This window comes from Zophobas morio, unplaced genomic scaffold, assembly GCF_036711695.1.
Source record: "Zophobas morio isolate AGI-343-1 ecotype UQ-CSIRO unplaced genomic scaffold, CSIRO_AGI_Zmor_V1 ptg000058l, whole genome shotgun sequence".
Classification (NCBI taxonomy): domain Eukaryota; kingdom Metazoa; phylum Arthropoda; class Insecta; order Coleoptera; family Tenebrionidae; genus Zophobas; species Zophobas morio.
This window is the reverse complement of record NW_026972163.1, coordinates 6,801,138-6,819,751: the sequence shown is the minus strand read 5'-3', so window position 1 is coordinate 6,819,751 and position 18,614 is coordinate 6,801,138. Positions and strand designations below refer to the sequence as shown.

The window sequence follows — 18,614 nt, the reverse complement described above, 5'->3', positions numbered from 1 at the left end:
AAGAAGGAATAATACGGCACTAAAATTTAGTAGTGCAACAATTGACATAATTAGGGAAGAAGCTTCCAAAATAACTGCCGAAATGTGGGCCAATTGTGTACGACATTCCACAAAAGAAGAAGACCAGTACAGGGCACGGTTGATAACACCGTTAATTATTAATTTAGAAGAGTCGAGTGATGATGACAGTGACTATTTCGATCAATAAATAAGCAGTAGTAGTTAATAAGTAAATAGTTGTGCTGTAATAAAAAATGATTGAGTACAAAGTTACTTTGTTTTTACTTAAAATAAAAAACTCGAAAGGCGCAGTTGTCGGTAAATGCAAAACTCAGTCCTGCCCTGTGCTTTTACCAGAAAAGGTCTTTTCAGGTAGGTATCGGTGAGTGGGTTTAAGACATCCGGTTGTGACGGCCTATTGAATTATAATGGGAGTCAAATTGGTGTGAAGTCATAAACGCCAAATATCTTTGAGGATAGTATACCAACCTTATATTCTACAGCCGTGACAGCGACCAAATAAAAGTTTTATATGCGTAGAATTTAGTGTACAATATCAGGTGTGTGTGTGTAGTATGTGACTTTAGCGACGGTGCTTGTTTATACACCCACATACATTTTTATGGGATCAATCACTCAAAAATCGGTGCTCCTGAAACCGCAACTATAAATTACAGAAAGGGCTTGACAGGTCATTTTATACAGAGCCGTATTCGGGTTGAGTTGAAAGTTTTACCTGCTTTCGGTAATGTTATAGATATAATATTAGAAAATATAATAATCGTCCAGAAAGTTCTCTCGCTGTAGTAAATCTCATTAGACAACAATCAGAACTCATATCTTCTGAAAAATGGCAGAATTGTTTGTATTCGGCATGTTATAAAAGTTGAATCAACATTTGTAAATACACGGCCTAACGAAATTATAATTTCAATAAATAACGAGTCATCTGAGTCTGAAAGTGACTTATAATCTTATAAATATTATTCAACTAATACAATTTGTCTTTTATTTCTCCTTATTTTTTTAACACAGTACGCCCTGAAAAATTCTGCCGGAACGTGCCGATATCTGGTCGCATAGGGTGTTAAAAGCAATAAATTACTGTTGCCATTGTGCAGGGGTTTCACTCATTATCTGTCATAAAGTTTTATGTGGGTGTATCTCGAATGAAATTTGTATACTCATTTCAATACATGTTACGCTCCATCTCTATTTTATTTACTACTCATATTTTATCGGCCAATATGTTGTTGAACATACGATTTGTATTTCCATACTGATCGAAACAAAAAATCCTAGCCTCTGGATATTTTATATTACTTTTTATTCAGGCACTTACGATATTAGAAGCCTAACGATATGGTTTTCTACGAAAAAGAGAACGTCGTTAATGTGTTAGATAAAAAACACATACTAAAACAATACTTTTTCGATGTTCTGCATCGTAACACAATTTCAGCTTGTTTAGGATTAAGCGAGATATTCAAGTTCAAGTGAACTGGACATTGCGGAATGCCATCTGTTGACATATTGATAATGTAAATGTGTATTATCATTGAGCAAAAATTTACAATTTTTAAATCTCTAATAACGTTACTTTAACACGTTTGACCAGATATTGTAATACCGACACTAAAGCCCGATTTATAGATTGACGTGCGCCCGTCTGACGCTACCGCTATCGGACGCGAAAACGTTGACGCCGTCGACACTTCAGATTCGTATTTATAAATTCCGCTAATAGCGCAGGCGTAGTCGAGTGACATCTGTCAAATCAAATGTCGACCTAACAGCAATTATTTACCTCAGTTGATATTATTTTGTTAAAATAAAAACTTTTCAGATATTTATAACATTGCTACCTCGAACACTCCAAAACAAAAGAACTTGTTTCACCACGCAATTTGCGACATGCCATGTGATCCTGATGTGATCAGACATGCGCTAGATTTCTTGTTTTCCCTTTGGTAAAAGTCAAACTCGACGCAACGACGCTACCGCCAGAGATAAAAGATGACGATCTTTTACGGAAGCGCTTGCGGTGGAACCACAGTATAGATATCACAGTATAGATATCAATCAGTAGAGACAACTCGTGTCGGCGCCTTTGATCTTTCTGACCCAAAATTTAAGCCGTCATCGGTGGTTGTTGCCCAAAATATTGCTAGATGTCGCCACCCAATTTAAAAAGGATCACAAACGCTCCATTGTTACAAAGCTTTATTGTTTCTTTTCCATTTATAATATAACTAATAAAAATAAAAATTGATTCGTTTACACAATTTACTACACTTTGTGCAAATGAATTTTTGGAAAAGAATTAAAAATAGTGTAATAACAATAACATTTTGTAACTAGTTGATCTTAGAAACCACACAGTATATTATAATAAATAATTAATTAAGCGCCCTATAACAGAGATGTCGTGTTGAAATTTAGATGTGGCCCCGCTTCTCTGATTACGATTTTACGTTTCATTAATTTCTTTTTCATGATGGTTGTAAATGGTTGTAAAATTCAACGTTACTAGAAAACGCTAATATATGTAAATTTAATTTTTTTATAAAACAATTAAACAGCAAACAATGGTATATACTGTGTAATGGTCCTATAAAAACGTGAACAACGCTTTTTAAAATGTCTCTGTGAAAATTACACTTAACTGCAATAATTACACCGGAAGATCAGCCTTAAATCATCAAAACCAATGCAACTAAACTGCCAAATTTCAAATATTTCACATTAAAGTCACTAGTTAACCAAAGTACCGCAGTTCAATGTCCCAATGTGTAAGAAAGAGAAGTACCTCGCTGTTCAGTTTACCTGAACAGGGGTTTGGGCGAGGAGGGTGGAATAATCTTATTCTACCCTCCTCGGGTTTGGGTGATTTTTATTTCGCGCAAAACACTCGCGTTGCGCGCCCTCATACGGTCACAAGACAAACGACCACCCATAAAAACGGGTCAGTAAAAATAGCGAGTTGTCTCTACTGATTGATATCTATACTGTGGTGGAACGTTTGCGCTTAGATATAGCGTCATTGTATAAATGGTTGCATTTGAGATCATTGGTTTATCTTTCGGAGTTAGCGGCAGCGATCATGGTATACTATCCTCAAAGATATTTGGCGTTTATGACTTCACACCAATTTGACTTCCATTATAATTCAATAGGCCGTCACAACCGGATGTCTTAAACCCACTCACCGATACCTACCTGAAAAGACCTTTTCTGGTAAAAGCACAGGGCAGGACTGAGTTTTGCATTTACCGACAACTGCGCCTTTCGAGTTTTTTATTTTAAGTAAAAACAAAGTAACTTTGTACTCAATCATTTTTTATTACAGCACAACTATTTACTTATTAACTACTACTGCTTATTTATTGATCGAAATAGTCACTGTCATCATCACTCGACTCTTCTAAATTAATAATTAACGGTGTTATCAACCGTGCCCTGTACTGGTCTTCTTCTTTTGTGGAATGTCGTACACAATTGGCCCACATTTCGGCAGTTATTTTGGAAGCTTCTTCCCTAATTATGTCAATTGTTGCACTACTAAATTTTGGTGCCGTATTATTCCTTCTTATATTATTTTTCATTTGCGACCAGATTAGTTCGATGGGGTTAAATATACAATGGTACGGCGGAAGTGTGATGTAGAGAGCGGATTTCGGTCGGGCTAGATAAGGCCAAACTCGGTACGGCTCGTACGGGATGGGAATTCATTGCAGTTACGGGCTGCACTTCGTTTATTTGAGATTAGAATACCGCTGCTTCGTTGCACTCTGCTGTTAATTCCAGTTCTCATTTACTTAGCCGTTTGATTAATAAATCGTTAATTGTACTTATGGAATAAGTGATATTCAAATTCAGTGATTATCTATCACCCGCTACTGAGTCCCGGCGATCCAGCGCGTCCCCACCTATAATCGTGACGTAGCCCGACAGAAATCCGCTGTCTACTAATCACCCTAAATCCACGATCTCGCGCCATAGCATCTATTTTATATTGTTTCTCAAATTTTCGAGTGTGTAACACTTCTAATAATTGTGTCTTTGTGTAATTTTCTTCAAAGTATAAATCATGTTCCGTAAGGAAATTTTGAAATTTGAAAATTTTAACAAACAAAATTACTCTGAGTCCGGTCCTTCGCGTCTCGACCGTCCCTGGCACGTCGAAAAGGTCTTTTCAGGTAGGTATCGGTGAGCGGGTTTAAGACATCCGGTTGTGACGGCCTATTGAATTATAATGGGAGTCAAATTGGTGTGAAGTCATAAACGCCAAATATCTTTGAGGATAGTATAGAAGGAGACATGGTATAGGCATACGCATCGGGTGTGACGTCAAGTGGGGTGAAATTAGCGCGAAATTTAAAATACAATTCGTTATCCGACAACTAATTGACGTATTGGACAGAGCAATGACAACTCAAGCTGAAATTCCCTAGACTTCCCTAGCGAAGCTCACAAGAGTCACAAGGTCGTTGATGCCACCTAACGTTACAAATGGATGCGCAGACCATTTTTAAATTGGTACATCGGATGCCTATACCATGTCTCCTTCTACCATGGGCAGCGATAGCGTCAGACGGGCGGACGTCAATCTATAATAAATCGGGCTTAAGGAACTAAAAACATCACCGGTTTTCGATATACCTCTAACGATCAGCAATCAAAAAATTGCCGGATTAGTTCTGTAAAGTCTAGTTTGTTTTTCTTTATTATCGATACCGGTTGGTAGGTATCGTTTGTCACTCTCTGTCTGACTAAGTTTTGAGTTTTGAGATAGAGAATCAAATTTAAGGTAGCTTAAAATATATACACCTCATTTTAGGACAAAATCAATAAATAAGGTATGTAATATAAAAAATTCTGTAAAGCTGAGAAAAAATGTTCAGCAGCACGTAAAATTCGAACTCGTGGTTCTCTGTCGTTGGGCAAGTCCTATTACTTGTCAGCTATGGAAAGTTGTTCATAATATTTCATTCCTATAATTATTATGTACCGTCAAAAACAATACAAGGTATTTTTGAAATGAAGTGAGACAAAAATTGGAAATATTCCCAAAGATCTAAAGAATTAAACAAATCCTTGTTTTGCTATCAAAATACGCAAAGTGAAATTCACGCTTCATTCGCGCCACTGCCTAATAACCAGGTGGAGAATTAATTCAATTGATTTACTTTTTGTGAAAACATAGCAACCATAAAATGACAACGAAAGGTGGTGGACTGACCTGTTGGCTCATGTCAAAAATGTCAAGTAAACAATTAATTTTTAGTGTTTCTGAATGAAACGACGGATTTGGGATGATATCCACACGTGTTAGCGTCCAATTTACTGAGTATCCTAAAAGCAAGAACTGAGACAGAACTAAGCGTGCGGCAGTTTTCGGTCAGGAAATATCTCGAGATAAAAATGCTCAGCTTCATGAGTATTTCCGAACACTCATCCATACATATCGACCATTTCGCATTTTGAGCAAAAATTAAATCCCACTGTTCCGATTTGAAAATGGTTGCTAAGTTACGTTTTTAACTTTTTCTCAAATTAAATTAGTCAAAAATTAACATTTAAAAAGAATTATTTAATAAGACGTAAAATACCACAGTACAGGATTGAAGAATATGCATTTTGTATACAGGGAATGTGGACGCGATGGAGTTGCTGCTGTGCAAAGGTATGTGGAACGTTTTCCCAATGGCAGAATACCCAACCGCCAAACGATAATTGCTGTCGCACAATGCCTAAGAACAACGGGCTCGGTGGTTCCAAGAATCGACACGTGGGCAGAGGGAGGGATTCAAGAATGGTGAACATAGAAGAAAATATTCTGTATCATGTTGAAAACGAAGCAGTATCAGATATGTTGTCAGAGAAATTGGAATAAACCACTGGATTGTTTGGAAAACTCTTAAAAAATTTCTGCGGTATCCGTATCATCTTCAAAGAGTACACAGTTTAACCCCCAACGATTACTCAACAAGAAGTAGGTTTTGTTGGTGATTAGTACAAAAACATCGGCAAAATCCAGAATTTTTGACTCGAATATTAATGACTGATGACTGCTGCTGCTCAAAGGAGGGTATTCAAAATTTTCATAATATGCATCACTGGGCCGAGGTCAACCCCCATGCGATTTATGAAGGCAGTTTTCAAAATCGCTTCTCATTTAATGTTTGGGTCGGGATCACGGTGGTATAAGTAAGGTGTTTCAACTCCATTCATAAATTTTCATAAAACGGGCGCTTAAAAACTGGTATCGTAGTAGGTTGTGGGAGCTAAAGTCACTAGATAGATTAAGTACCGCAATCCATTAGGCCCATGAGTTAGAGAGAGATATGTCAATTTTGCCCCAAAATGGTGGCGCTTCTTAGTGTCTTTTGTATATTACTAAAAGTTTACTGGTAGAAGTGCTTCAAGGACGCATTCTCTGCTATGTCACATAAATTGAGTTCTGTGGTGTATAGCACGTGTATAATAATAAATAATAATTAGTTTATTGTTAGTTGCATTACGTATCTTCCAGCCCTTTTTATATTCTTGTTCTCCCAAAACCTGGTAACTTTGGAGATTTCCAATTTTTGTTTGTTTAAAAAATAATTACCTTCTCAGCATTTACCTCCCATAATATAATATGTTGATGTCTGTTATTTTCACTATATGCCAAAGTATATAGCCCTCTTGGCTAAATATTTTTGCATTCCTTGAAAAATTCAGATTTCAGATAAATAACATTTAAATTTACCGCTTTTTTGCCCCAAAATGGAGGAGCATTGCGGTACTTAATCTATCTAGTGACTTTAGTGGGAGCCATAGATAACATAATACAAATATAGAACGCAAACTACCTATCTTTTTTTTTCCCTCAAACGCTAGCACCATCTGTTGATTTGTGGGGGGTGTAAAATAGCATAGCCTGCTAGGTCTTACTGCGCATCTGTATTTAATTCTTTTTAGCAATTCTGATTTTTAAGATTTTGAAATAAATAGATATTACAATATGAGAAAAGTTTTATTTTATATTTTGCATATGCAATTTCTTTTTGTACATTTCCACGGCAGCCTTATAAATTTTGTTTTTATGTAATGAACACCAGTGGCGGCTCGTCAGATGAGGCAAGTGAGGCGGCGCCTCACAGCATATATCTTAAGAACAGATTGACTTAATTTATAATTAAAAAAGAGTTTTCAATGCATTTTTAGTTACAAAAATATGTTGAAATGGGAAATATGTACATGATTTTTTTTACGCTTCCTGCTGACATTTTTCGTTGAATACCGTACGATTTATGCCCCGAGTTCTTTAACTGAAGCGGCCAGGACGTCGGTTCACTTGAACCAGCGAAGCCCAATCACAGACACGGATTTCCATGGCTCAGCTCCTATACTCCTATACATGCGTTCGCTCGGAACTGAGGCGATATCTTCGGTGCTTCTCGGCCAATTTCGGCGTACTCTTTAAACCATTTTTCCATTTATTTTACAGAACGGTAGGGTTGCGGGGTGCACGGGTAATTAGCATGAACCTGAATAAAAACCCACGTGTTGGTGTTTTGTGTTATTGTCTCTTTCATAGGTACAGGTGAGTGAAAAATGAATCCCGAGTACAATGTCGTCATGTTGCTTCTTGAAACGCCGTTTTCACGGCGAACCGAGCTAGAACGTCGGTAAATTTTGCTAAATATCGAGCAGTCAAAACCGTTCATTCATTTAACTTCCATTGATAAGCGACAGAATCGTCAGTAGTCTTTTAAATCAACTTGGTACCTACGAAACATATAAATGGCTCTGCCGTAATATTTACACAACATCCCGGGATATAACGATTTAAAGAATTTCATCCGAAGTGCAAAGTTACATGAAAGTTCCAAAGTACACATCAAAAATTTCATGGGCTTAAAACGTTTATAAAAGAACACAAAAACTATTCCCGAATCCCTCCAAGAAAGTGCTACTTTCAACAAAATTTTGACTTGTAAAAACATTGTTGATTCAATGTGTTATGGGTGTTATTATTATTATTATTATTAGGACCTACCACTGACCCGGGAATGACCGGTATTCAGGCAAGACTTCTATCATTACTAACTAGTAAGACCAAGTAATATTATTATTATTGTCAAACTTCTATCATCGCCTCACCACATCAGATAGTCACGAGCCGCCACTGATGAACACCTAGTGTCTTTACCACTTAAAATTAGATTAGCTCCTTTAACAAACATAAATATCGTTAAGTTGACTATTTTATTTACAATTTCCTCTTCAATTTTGTGTCTGTGTTCACAAGTAAATGAAAATCTAACGCGATTGGAAACTACTACTAAAATTTTGTTTTTAATATTATTGGGACAAGTTATATTACCTAATACTATTCTTGCTATGTTATAAACCTTGTTAATACTTTTTATAAAGTCGGGAATACAGTACTGCAATTTTCTCCGTTCAGAATTATACTCTCTCTCATTTACTAACTTATGACACTTTTCATTCTCATTATATGGGCAAATAATTTTTGATCTGCAGTGTTCACAGTTTAAGTTTTTTAAGGTTTTGACGATCCAGCCAGAGACGTAACCTATTATGCTTTTGTGAATTTCTTTTTCTAACTGAAAATCAAGAAGTCCTGAAATATATTTATCCACATTAAATACTTCGGTTGAAATTTCATGACTTTTGCAACTGTGATTTTTTATGTTGTCTACTAAGTTTCTAATATTGAATAAATCTGGAACATTAGTTTCCTCGCAGTTTGTCCCTATTGCTTTTGATCCAAAAAATTCTCGTATCACGCGTGATTTAAAACTATCTCTAAACTGTAATGCTGTGGGATTAATAGCCTGATTTCGTTGATTTCTAATTTTGCCAAAATAATTTTCTATAATGTCTTGATTTAGAGATCTAGTTAAAAAAAATTTTGATTTTCCTTCATAAATCAGTATTTCATACAATTCTAAAAATCCTTCCAAAGTGTATATCCAATTTTTCAAACTTGGCGGCACAATTTTCTTTCCATTTTTGTCAATAAAATACATATTTTTCAAATTTTGAATCGCTTCTTTCCAAAATGTTGTATGCCCAGAATTTTTGAACACACCTCCGCGAAGAGGCTTGCCAGCATGTGAACGAAGTGTGCCACCATTCACACTATCGAAAAGTTTATCAAAAAAATTGACGATTTTCGCCGTTCCTAGAGCTTGTTCTTGAAGCTGACCTAATACACAACATATTTAGTCGGATTAAAATTAAATATAGTCAAAAACATACCAGTTTTAACTAATAAAGAAATAGTTGAGGCCATAGAATGGCTAAGAACCTGAGTAGCGTAGCAGACTTTCATTTTTGGTATTTTATTGGTAATAACATGTAAGTCAGTAATCTTTTGCAGAGCTCGTAATTCACCACAAGGCTGATCATTGAAATAAGCGTCTAAAATATGTTTCCATTCCGCTTTCAAAATTTCATTATTCGTTTCCCATACCAAATCTTTAGTTAATAAATTATTTCTAACACCCTTGATAAGATGTGGTGGATCATACAGAGGAATAATTTCGTCATTACCAATTATAATTCTTCTTTTTATTGTTTCGTTACGGCTTTTATAAATTTGTTGCGATTGTTTTAATAAGAAATTTATAGCAGCTTGATTTGGTTTTCCTTGATCACAGATTATTGCTTTGACTTTTAACCCACAATTTTGAACTTCAGTGACTATCAGTTTTATTACATCGACTAAGACATTGGATTTTGTGGCTGATGACGAGAATCTAAATAACATGGGCTGTTGCCATTTTTTAAAAATCCCACGAAGATAAAACACTAGAACGTGATCTGCAATTTTCAGGTCTGACGTATTTTCATCCAAGTCTTGAAAACCATAAAACTGATCATTGCTTTTATCATAAAACGACAGAACACATTTTGTCTCGGTTTCTCAATTTTGAAACTGCTTGTTTTAAATTATCAAATATTAGTTTATTGTAGCCTGCATTTAAGGGTACTTTGTTCAACATTGACATAATTGTATGTCGCGTAGGCAGCGCAAATAGCTGTCTTAATTTCGTGTAAGCTCGCCCAGACTGTTTATATAACGCTAGTGCTAACACTTTTTCATCAGTGGTATACCTGCGGCCTTTAGTTTTAATATTTCGTTTTCTTAATTGAGATAAACAGAAATTGACTGCGGTGTCATCCAGAACCTTGCTGTTTAGTTTCATATCAAATTGTAAAGCTAATTTCAAACGTTGACGATATTCTGCTGCCCGAGATTTACTTTTTCGTGCTGCCTTCTTGTATTTTAAACAATAGTGATGAATCATTTGAGCTACAGGAGATAGATTCCTTTTCCTTGTCGATTTAGTATCTTTTAAAGTCTCACATGTTGTTTTTCTATTCATAGTACTGCTTGAAGTGGTGGTTATAGGAGCATCAGGAACATTATTTACGGCAAGCAAAGGCAACGCCTGTATGGGTAGTTGAATCACGAAATCATTTTGAATTTCAACAGATCGCGTTAAAACTGTCGAAGCTGCAGAACTTATTGTCGAATTCCCATTTTCTAAAAGAACTAATTATTGCACTATATTTGAAATTTTTTACTTTACCTGAAGGAATGTGCAACACAGGTACCGCGGTACTTTTGAAGTTTATTATTACTGGAGAAATCATTGGCATTAAAGTGTAAATTACAAACCGTGTGCTGGTTATACACCTTTAAGGGGTCAATTTGTACCAAACGGGAATTACCGCATCGTTGTATCCACATATCAAAACGTGCCCGATCTTTTTTGGGATTGGGAAACCTGTGGAGCGTGCCTGTCGTGTTGTAACCTTAGATCATATAATAAATAGATACCAATACTCAAACTGAAAGCTGTGACTAGACATGAAGCTATCTGTTGTCGTTTTCTACGTCAAGAGGAGTAGTATAATGCTATCCTTGTGTGATCACCACATCTTCATCTTTGTTATATGCATTTCATCTGTATATGTCTATTTCACTTCCATCCTTGTACCGCACCAGCGCAACAAATCGCTTTTGACAGATGTTTCTTCTAACCTCTCTTTCGAGTTGTTGTACAAAAAACAATTTTAGAATTTAGAACAAAGATCCTATTTTAAGTGATGTAATCATAAAGGATCACAATTGCTGCCCAATAATTTACTATTCCTTTCATTATCTACTGTGAATTATTTATAAAATCAAGCTGTCAACATCTTTCGTACGAAGTTAGTTCAGACATACTTCCTAAAATTTAGGCGCGCAAAATTCAAATAGTGATCAGGCAAGGATAGCTTCATTGTAATCCCTCCATGCACGAGAGAGATGTGTGACAGGAGGATGTCGTCACAGGCTCTGCTAGGGAAAGAACACGGCATGGTGGTATCTATTTATTATATGATCTAAGGTTGTAACAAGTATGCACGCTGCAAATTCTCATTTTTTCTTGTCTAGAATGTTACTAATAGTGTAATATTGATTAAACTGACGTTAACAAACTAATAAGCATTCACGTTCGGTAGAAGTAGCTGACAGAAATTTTTCTGTGGTTAAGTTGCAATCTTAAGATCACTAGAAATTAAAGATTGGTATCAACTGTCTAATTTTCTAATTCACATGTCAAATCTGAATTGTCTGGAAAAAACCGAAGTTTTTCTAATTTCAACACGCTTCGTTTGAAGAAAATCTTTAAATACAGCCTGGAAACAATTTTCAGAAAAGTAGTCACGAGAAAGCGCATTTTAAAGGAAAAGAAACAAGAAATAGTTCGTGGTTTTGAAAAAATTACTGGGAAAAATAGACAATGCTTTGGTAAAACGGAAACAGTTAAAGTGGTGGCAGAAATATTTTCCGTAAAGTTCGCTAGTGTTCTCGAGTGTTTTTCGAATTTTAAAATAATACCGATACAACGGCGTCGGTGCCGTTAATATAATACTCAGAATCAGAAAGACGACTGCCCAGATTTATATACCTACATGCTGTGTTGGGTCCGCTCTACAATTGGTTTTTTAGTTTTATATAATCGTTATTGTTTTGTAAAAGGGAAAATACTCGGCTTGGAGAATAATTGTACGTAATACGTACACGTATAAATTTAGGTTTCCGAAGGCGAAGGCTTTCACATTAAATAGGTACCAGAATCAAATTTCTAAAGCGGTATCTCTAATTGCGTGATAGTGGTGAAGATTTACTTTTCATTTTCTTGGATGAGACATGGATATACCAAAACCGATCCATGGTAAAATTGCGGATCCATGATGATGACATCAAAGCTTGTCCTCCTAAAATAACTAGTGAAGGGAAAAGATTCACAATTTTACATGCGGGTTGCTCTTTGGGCTTTTAGAGGGATGCAATTTTCTCCTGGATTCAAAAGTAGATTCAGCAGATCACCACAAAACCATCACATTTTCGATATTTGCCATTTACTTACTTACATGTCACATTTTTGACACCTACTTTCTGACATTCCAGTTATACATTATACACTAGAACAATTATGTCTAATGTGACTCGAATTATGTCCGCAGTTACACTGCTTAAAAAAAAAAGTTACCAAATCTAGTTACATCTACCGAACGTGAATTCCTTATATAACATTCAATTTTAATGACATTATTTGAATTCTTTGAATTTTTTTTTTTTCATGGCCAAATAGATTGCTACAATTTTGCAACTATTGCGCCCTCTGATGGGCTGTGGTTGGTTCGTAAGAGTAACTGACGACATGATTAAGTTTTCATTCTATATACGATAGTATATTATTATGTTATCTATGGTGGGAGCTAAAGTCACTAGATCTACTATTACTTTTAGAAAGTACGGCAAACTGCCTGTGGTCGGAATTCGACAGAGAGGAACCTAACCTATGTGTTAAACAATGATAGCGCGAGGCTAGTAATTTTCGCTATCAAATGTAGGAACTGTCAACGAAAGTTTGATGTGTTTACGATTTGAGGTTACGACAGACTGTACTAGAATTATCGAGTTAACGGACCGGAAAGAACACTATTCCAGTCCCAAAGTAACTCCAGCCCTATTCAACGAGAAAGTGTCACCGGTAACCAGCAAACAGTCGTGGAAGACGTGTTACCCAGAGATTTCTTAGTAACCTAGATACGGTGATCCTATGCAAAAGCGAACATACGTTCTTGGCCAACATGTACACTATGCGTTTTGCTTTCCATCTTCTTTTACAGCATGGGAACGCAGGAGTATGATTTTGTAGGTCTTTGTTTAAACCTAGCAATTTACGATTTTGCGCAGTAAACCCTTAAATTCTGCTAGCGCAAGTCGGTTCTTAATTCATACAAACGCCGGTGCTTGTGTGTTTGTTAGTTTGTTCTAAGAGATTTCTTAGGTTATAAGATTTATATCACGGTTATAAGTTTAAATTGCATAGAATTTCTACAAATGGGTTACAGAGTGTGTGTTGTATGCAAAGAAAGATCTAATAATTATTTTGTTTCGCAAAAATATTACAAAGATTTTTAATAATCCCGACATGAACAATCATTGCATTTCTCAGGGATTACTAGATAACAACAAAATACAATTGATGAAGGCAATAGCGCAAATGTATTTAAAAGTCCGCTTGCATCACGAAGCAAAACTGGTAAATTTTGCTTCAAAACAGGCGAGAATAAGAAGTAAATTAATAAAATACATTTTATTTAATAATGAGTAACTAAGATTACATTAAATCACCAATATTTAATAATAATGTTAATAAATTTATACCACAGCTGTACGTCTTTTTTCTTTTTCGTTTTAAGCTCTCAACATTGTGTATGCAAATAAATACAATACGATTCTCTATTTATGTTAGAAACGTTCGTGGCAACAAAAACTTTTGACTATAAGAAAATTGTATTATGTCATTTTTCAAGAGTTTCGCCGGTGTGAATGATAAAGAAAAAGTACGAAAAAAGGGAAGTCGACAGTCAAATTTATTCCAACGATCTTGTCCGTGTAATATTTTAATCTTAACATTACAAATCATTTTGGAGATTGCTTAGAAACTTTTCGTTTGCCACTTGTTAAAAAACTCGAGTTATGATTCTCTTTTATACCATTTTAAATCAGTGCGACAAATTATCAACCAATGTTAACAGTCGCTAGAATTAGACGAAGATAACACTAGTATGTAGTGCACATTACAACGAGTAAGAGAAAGACAGAGAACTGAAAGTATGTCGACACTATTTTCATACATGTTGTTTCACACTTTGCTGCCCATAGCCGTATCTAGGTTACTAAGAAATCTCTGGTGTTACCACCAAGGCAATTGATGACCAAATGACAGTAACAGGATCGCCATCCTGGAAGCAAAAAATACCTGCTGTCGAAAAGACGGAGCATAACAAGGACACAGATATATTTCTATTTCATAAAAGTTACTAATTGCCACACATTTCAAGATCGAGTCACATTAGTGGGAGCTAGAGTCCCTCTACAGGGACTCTAGTGGGAGCTTAAGATGACCGCCACCATGTGGTAGTTAATTGTACTATTTGCACTATCAACTGATGTTTGACATGACATTTGACGTATATTCCTCCTCATCTTTCAAAAAGACGTCACAAAACTTAACCTATAAAGCTGACATTTTTGACAACTTGCATTCAAGCACATTTTTACGCAAATTTCATTCATTATTGCTCGACCTTTGTGAATAGTTTCATCATAGCGTCCAGTAGACGGCGCTAGGAACTTTAAGTTCCCGTGGCCTCCTGGGATCTCTTCGAAAAAAGACCATTTTAAACTGGGAGTTCGCAGACCTGTTATACACGGCCGTTGTCGGGATCATCGGAACACGTCTAGTGGGGTTATCTATTTTGCCCCATAGATTGACAGGAGAGGCTTATTTGAAGTTTTCAAACATTCATTTGCCTGCTCTTTTACAAGATATTCCTTTACAGTTACGACAGGGCATGTGGTTCATGCAGGATCGTGGTCCTGTTCACTTCACAAGGGATGCTAGAAATTTGTTAAAGGTCTCATACGGATTTCGTTGGATTGGACGAGGAGGACCAACTAGGTGGCCTTCTCGTTCTCCAAACTTGCATAGTTGCCAATATTACTTGTGGGGTTATATAAAGGAGTTAGTCTATATTATGACCCCTGTGGAAAATGAAGTAGCTCTAATGATCAGAATTCTTGCGGTTGCTGAACACGTACGGCAGAATTAACCCTTGCTAATCCAGAACAATTAGCAAGGGTTAATTCATCTTTGTTACGCCGTGTTAATGCTTGCATAATAAGAGCTAATAGCGCGCACTTCGAGCACTTTCTGTAATTATAAGTTCTTCTCAGTTCTTTGATATTTTCAACTAACTCATTCATTTTTATTGTTATTCTTTTGGATAAGTTATAGTCTTGTTTGTTGTGTTTAATAAGACATAATTTTTTTAATTTTTGTTACATTTTCTTTACTTGTTAAACAAAAACTCCTTACAGCGGTTACCTTTGTATCACGACAAAATTTTCGGTTTTTTGTTGTTGCTTTATTTGTTATTTATTATTTCATAATAATTATAGTTAAACAGTTCTTGGGAGTAATTTTAATTTAATGTGTTTTTCAGACACACGCATCTCACAGGTCATATTTTCTGCATTTTAGATAGGATTTATTCGTCAAACTTTTGAGGTGACGTCATCAATTTTTTGGAGGGGACAAGTAAATATATTTTGAGTAAAAACTTATCATGCTTATCATAACTGTAAACCATATGCAAGAGTTCAAAGCATTTGGCTTTGCAGATTCCAAATTAAATGTCAAAATGTTGTTTCCTAATTTTGATTTTTTTTCCAAAAATCTGGAGGTTTCGGGTAAAATATCAAATCGGAGTCATTAACTACATGTGTAAGACTACGTTATTTGATACAATTTAAAAGCCATTTAGTATGCACAATTTTGAAGTGACGTCATCACATTAGGGGGGATTTTGGTTAGCGTTTTACCATCTACATGATATACCTAGTATAAATACAAAATTTGACAACAGTCGGCCCAGTACTTTGGGAGATTATCTGTCTAATAAAAATCCGGGACGGCAGACAGACGGACAGACGGATAGACAAACAGACGAAAACGGGAGACCTATTTCTTCGTACTCTAGGGGTCATAAAAGGTCGAGAAAACGTAAAAGTAGAGAGTCGGCCGACGGACTCGATTGCAATACTTGCTTCGCTTACGCTCGGGAAATAAAAACATTATTGGTGGACAGATTTTCACAGCAATGTAGAAAAGTTTGTGCGAAAAGTGTGATGACTGTCAAAGGTATAAACAATCTAAACCGAATCTAGAGCGTACGTCAATAACATCTACGGCATCATCTGCTTTTAAAAAACATTTTTTAGGTCTAGTGGGTCCTTTAGTACAAGATTCCGAAGAAAATTACTACATTTTAACTACACAATGTGAACCTAGTAAATTCGTCGAGGTTATTCGTTGCAAAATGAGGAAGCAACCACAGTAGCAAACTCTTTTGTAGATAACTTTATTTTACGTTATGGACTTCCGGAAGTTATTGCGACCGATCGGGGCACTGCATTTTTGCCTTCCGTATTTACCCAAACATGTAAATTATTGCAGATAAAACACCTATAACTCAACGGCTTATCATCACGAGACGCTAGGATCTTTTGAAAATTCACACAAATATTTGGGAGGTTATCTGCAGATACGAGTGGCAAAACATTCAGATATTTGGAGTGCATATTTGGTGTTTTTCACATAATAACACGGTACATACTGAGACTCAATATACTCGGTATGAGTTAGTTTTTTGGGAAAAATTCGAGATTGGCTTCAAACTTGTGGGGTAGCGTAGATCCTTTATACAACTTTGACAATTATTCTTTAGAGATGAAATACAGACTACACTGCGCGTGTGAAGATGCTCGTAAAAATTTGATATTCTCAAAGAATAAGCGAAAAATTAATTATGATAAAAAAAGTAACGGCGTTAAATATAAAGTTGGTGATAAGGTTTTGTTAAAAAATAACGTAGGAAGTAAGTTAGAAACATTGTTTAAGGGTCCTTACAAAGTAAGAGAAGATAAGGAAAAAAACATTGTAATTACGATAGATAATAATGAATTAGCGGAAGTACATAAGAATAGAGTTAAGTTATATTATCAGTAATCACGTATAAAAAGAGAGAGAAAAAAAATTGGGATTTTTTCCGAGGGAGGTATAGTGGAATAAGTAAGGTATTTGCTCTAATTAGGAAATAGTAGTAGTCATATTGTTGGTAGAAGTAGGTAACTAATAATAATTAGAGGGGAGTAGTATAGCTTGGGGAATCTGCCTATAATATAAGTAGTCCATGCAATTATGTGAATATACAATGAATGCGATATAGTGTTATTTGGAATTTAAGAAGTGCGACGATCATTACAATACCCTATGATATAAAAACAAAAACAAAAAAAGATGATGGCTATGATTAACTTAAAACATGTTAAAATATTGTATTTGTGAAAGATTATTCTACTAATATTATTAAATTTCAACTTTCTTCTATTTTTTTTTTTTTTAATACAAGTGTATTTTTCGAAAGCGGAATTTTTTTTATCAAGTTGTGTCCACGACCCTCTAGACGTAAATCATTTATTAACACGCTGTAGTGGTTTGATTTCTTTTTTTAGCATTTGCTGGTTCAATGAATTAAAATTATTCTCTATCAAATACGGTTGTCTTAAAAAGTTTTATTGCTAAAAAAAATCGCCGAAGTCATAATTTTCACAGCACAAGATATACATTTTTTTTCAATCACACTGCTCAAGTTTTCATGAAAAAAAAAAAAACTCAAAAAAGATAAAAATTAACGGTATCATCGGCCACCACTTTAACGAATTGAATAACTAATACTCATTCCTGTTTCGTACTATATAAAATCGTACTCATTTTTCGCAGATATGAAAATTTGGAGTATTAGTCGAAAGCAAATATCACAAGTCACACAAGTGAGAAATTAATACTCAGGGCGAATTGTACACTTTACCCACGACTGTTTTGAGGTTTTATAGGGGAGTAATTCTTTTACATTTCAATATGCACAACAATGAATATTTTTATAAATAATAATCGTACAATAAGAAATTTTCCGATTACGGTTTACTGTCACTATTTGTGTTATGAAATTATTGTAATTATATTTGCACTAATTCCATAAAAATGTGTCAAAAGAAACAAAAAACTTGAAATTATAAACAGTATCTGATTTTCTCACAACTGCAACATAGAAAAGCTTTATTGAGCACACAACATCACTACTAATTGGTACCTACTGACAATGGGAAGATTCATGCAAAAAATATGTCCAATACATGCAACAAAATTGCTAATGATTTATAGCTACTTTCTTCTTTAGTAAACAGTTATATAATTATACATTCTTAGCATTATAATTTATTTTTGTGAAAGAAGCATTACCTGTACATTTCATCCCCTGATGAATTACACCATATAGTAATGATCCACAATGGTCACAGAAGGTAGGTGATGAGTATGTATGAATTTTAAAATTATGACGAGTTCGAGTATCCTTATAAATAAAAAAAAAGTATTAATCTTTTTTATTCACCAATATTTCAA

General features: G+C 35.1%; 1 protein-coding gene across 1 annotated transcript in view; it reads right to left on the bottom strand.

Moving 5' to 3' along the window:
- Positions 1-18,614, bottom strand: part of LOC135143102 (protein kinase C, brain isozyme-like) — a 183,262-nt gene that overhangs the window by 85,360 nt on the left and 79,288 nt on the right. Inside the window, exon 4 of the mRNA XM_064074964.1 lies at positions 18,453-18,564. Coding sequence (XP_063931034.1) covers positions 18,453-18,564 — 112 coding nt within the window. The remainder of the gene's footprint in view (positions 1-18,452; positions 18,565-18,614) is intronic.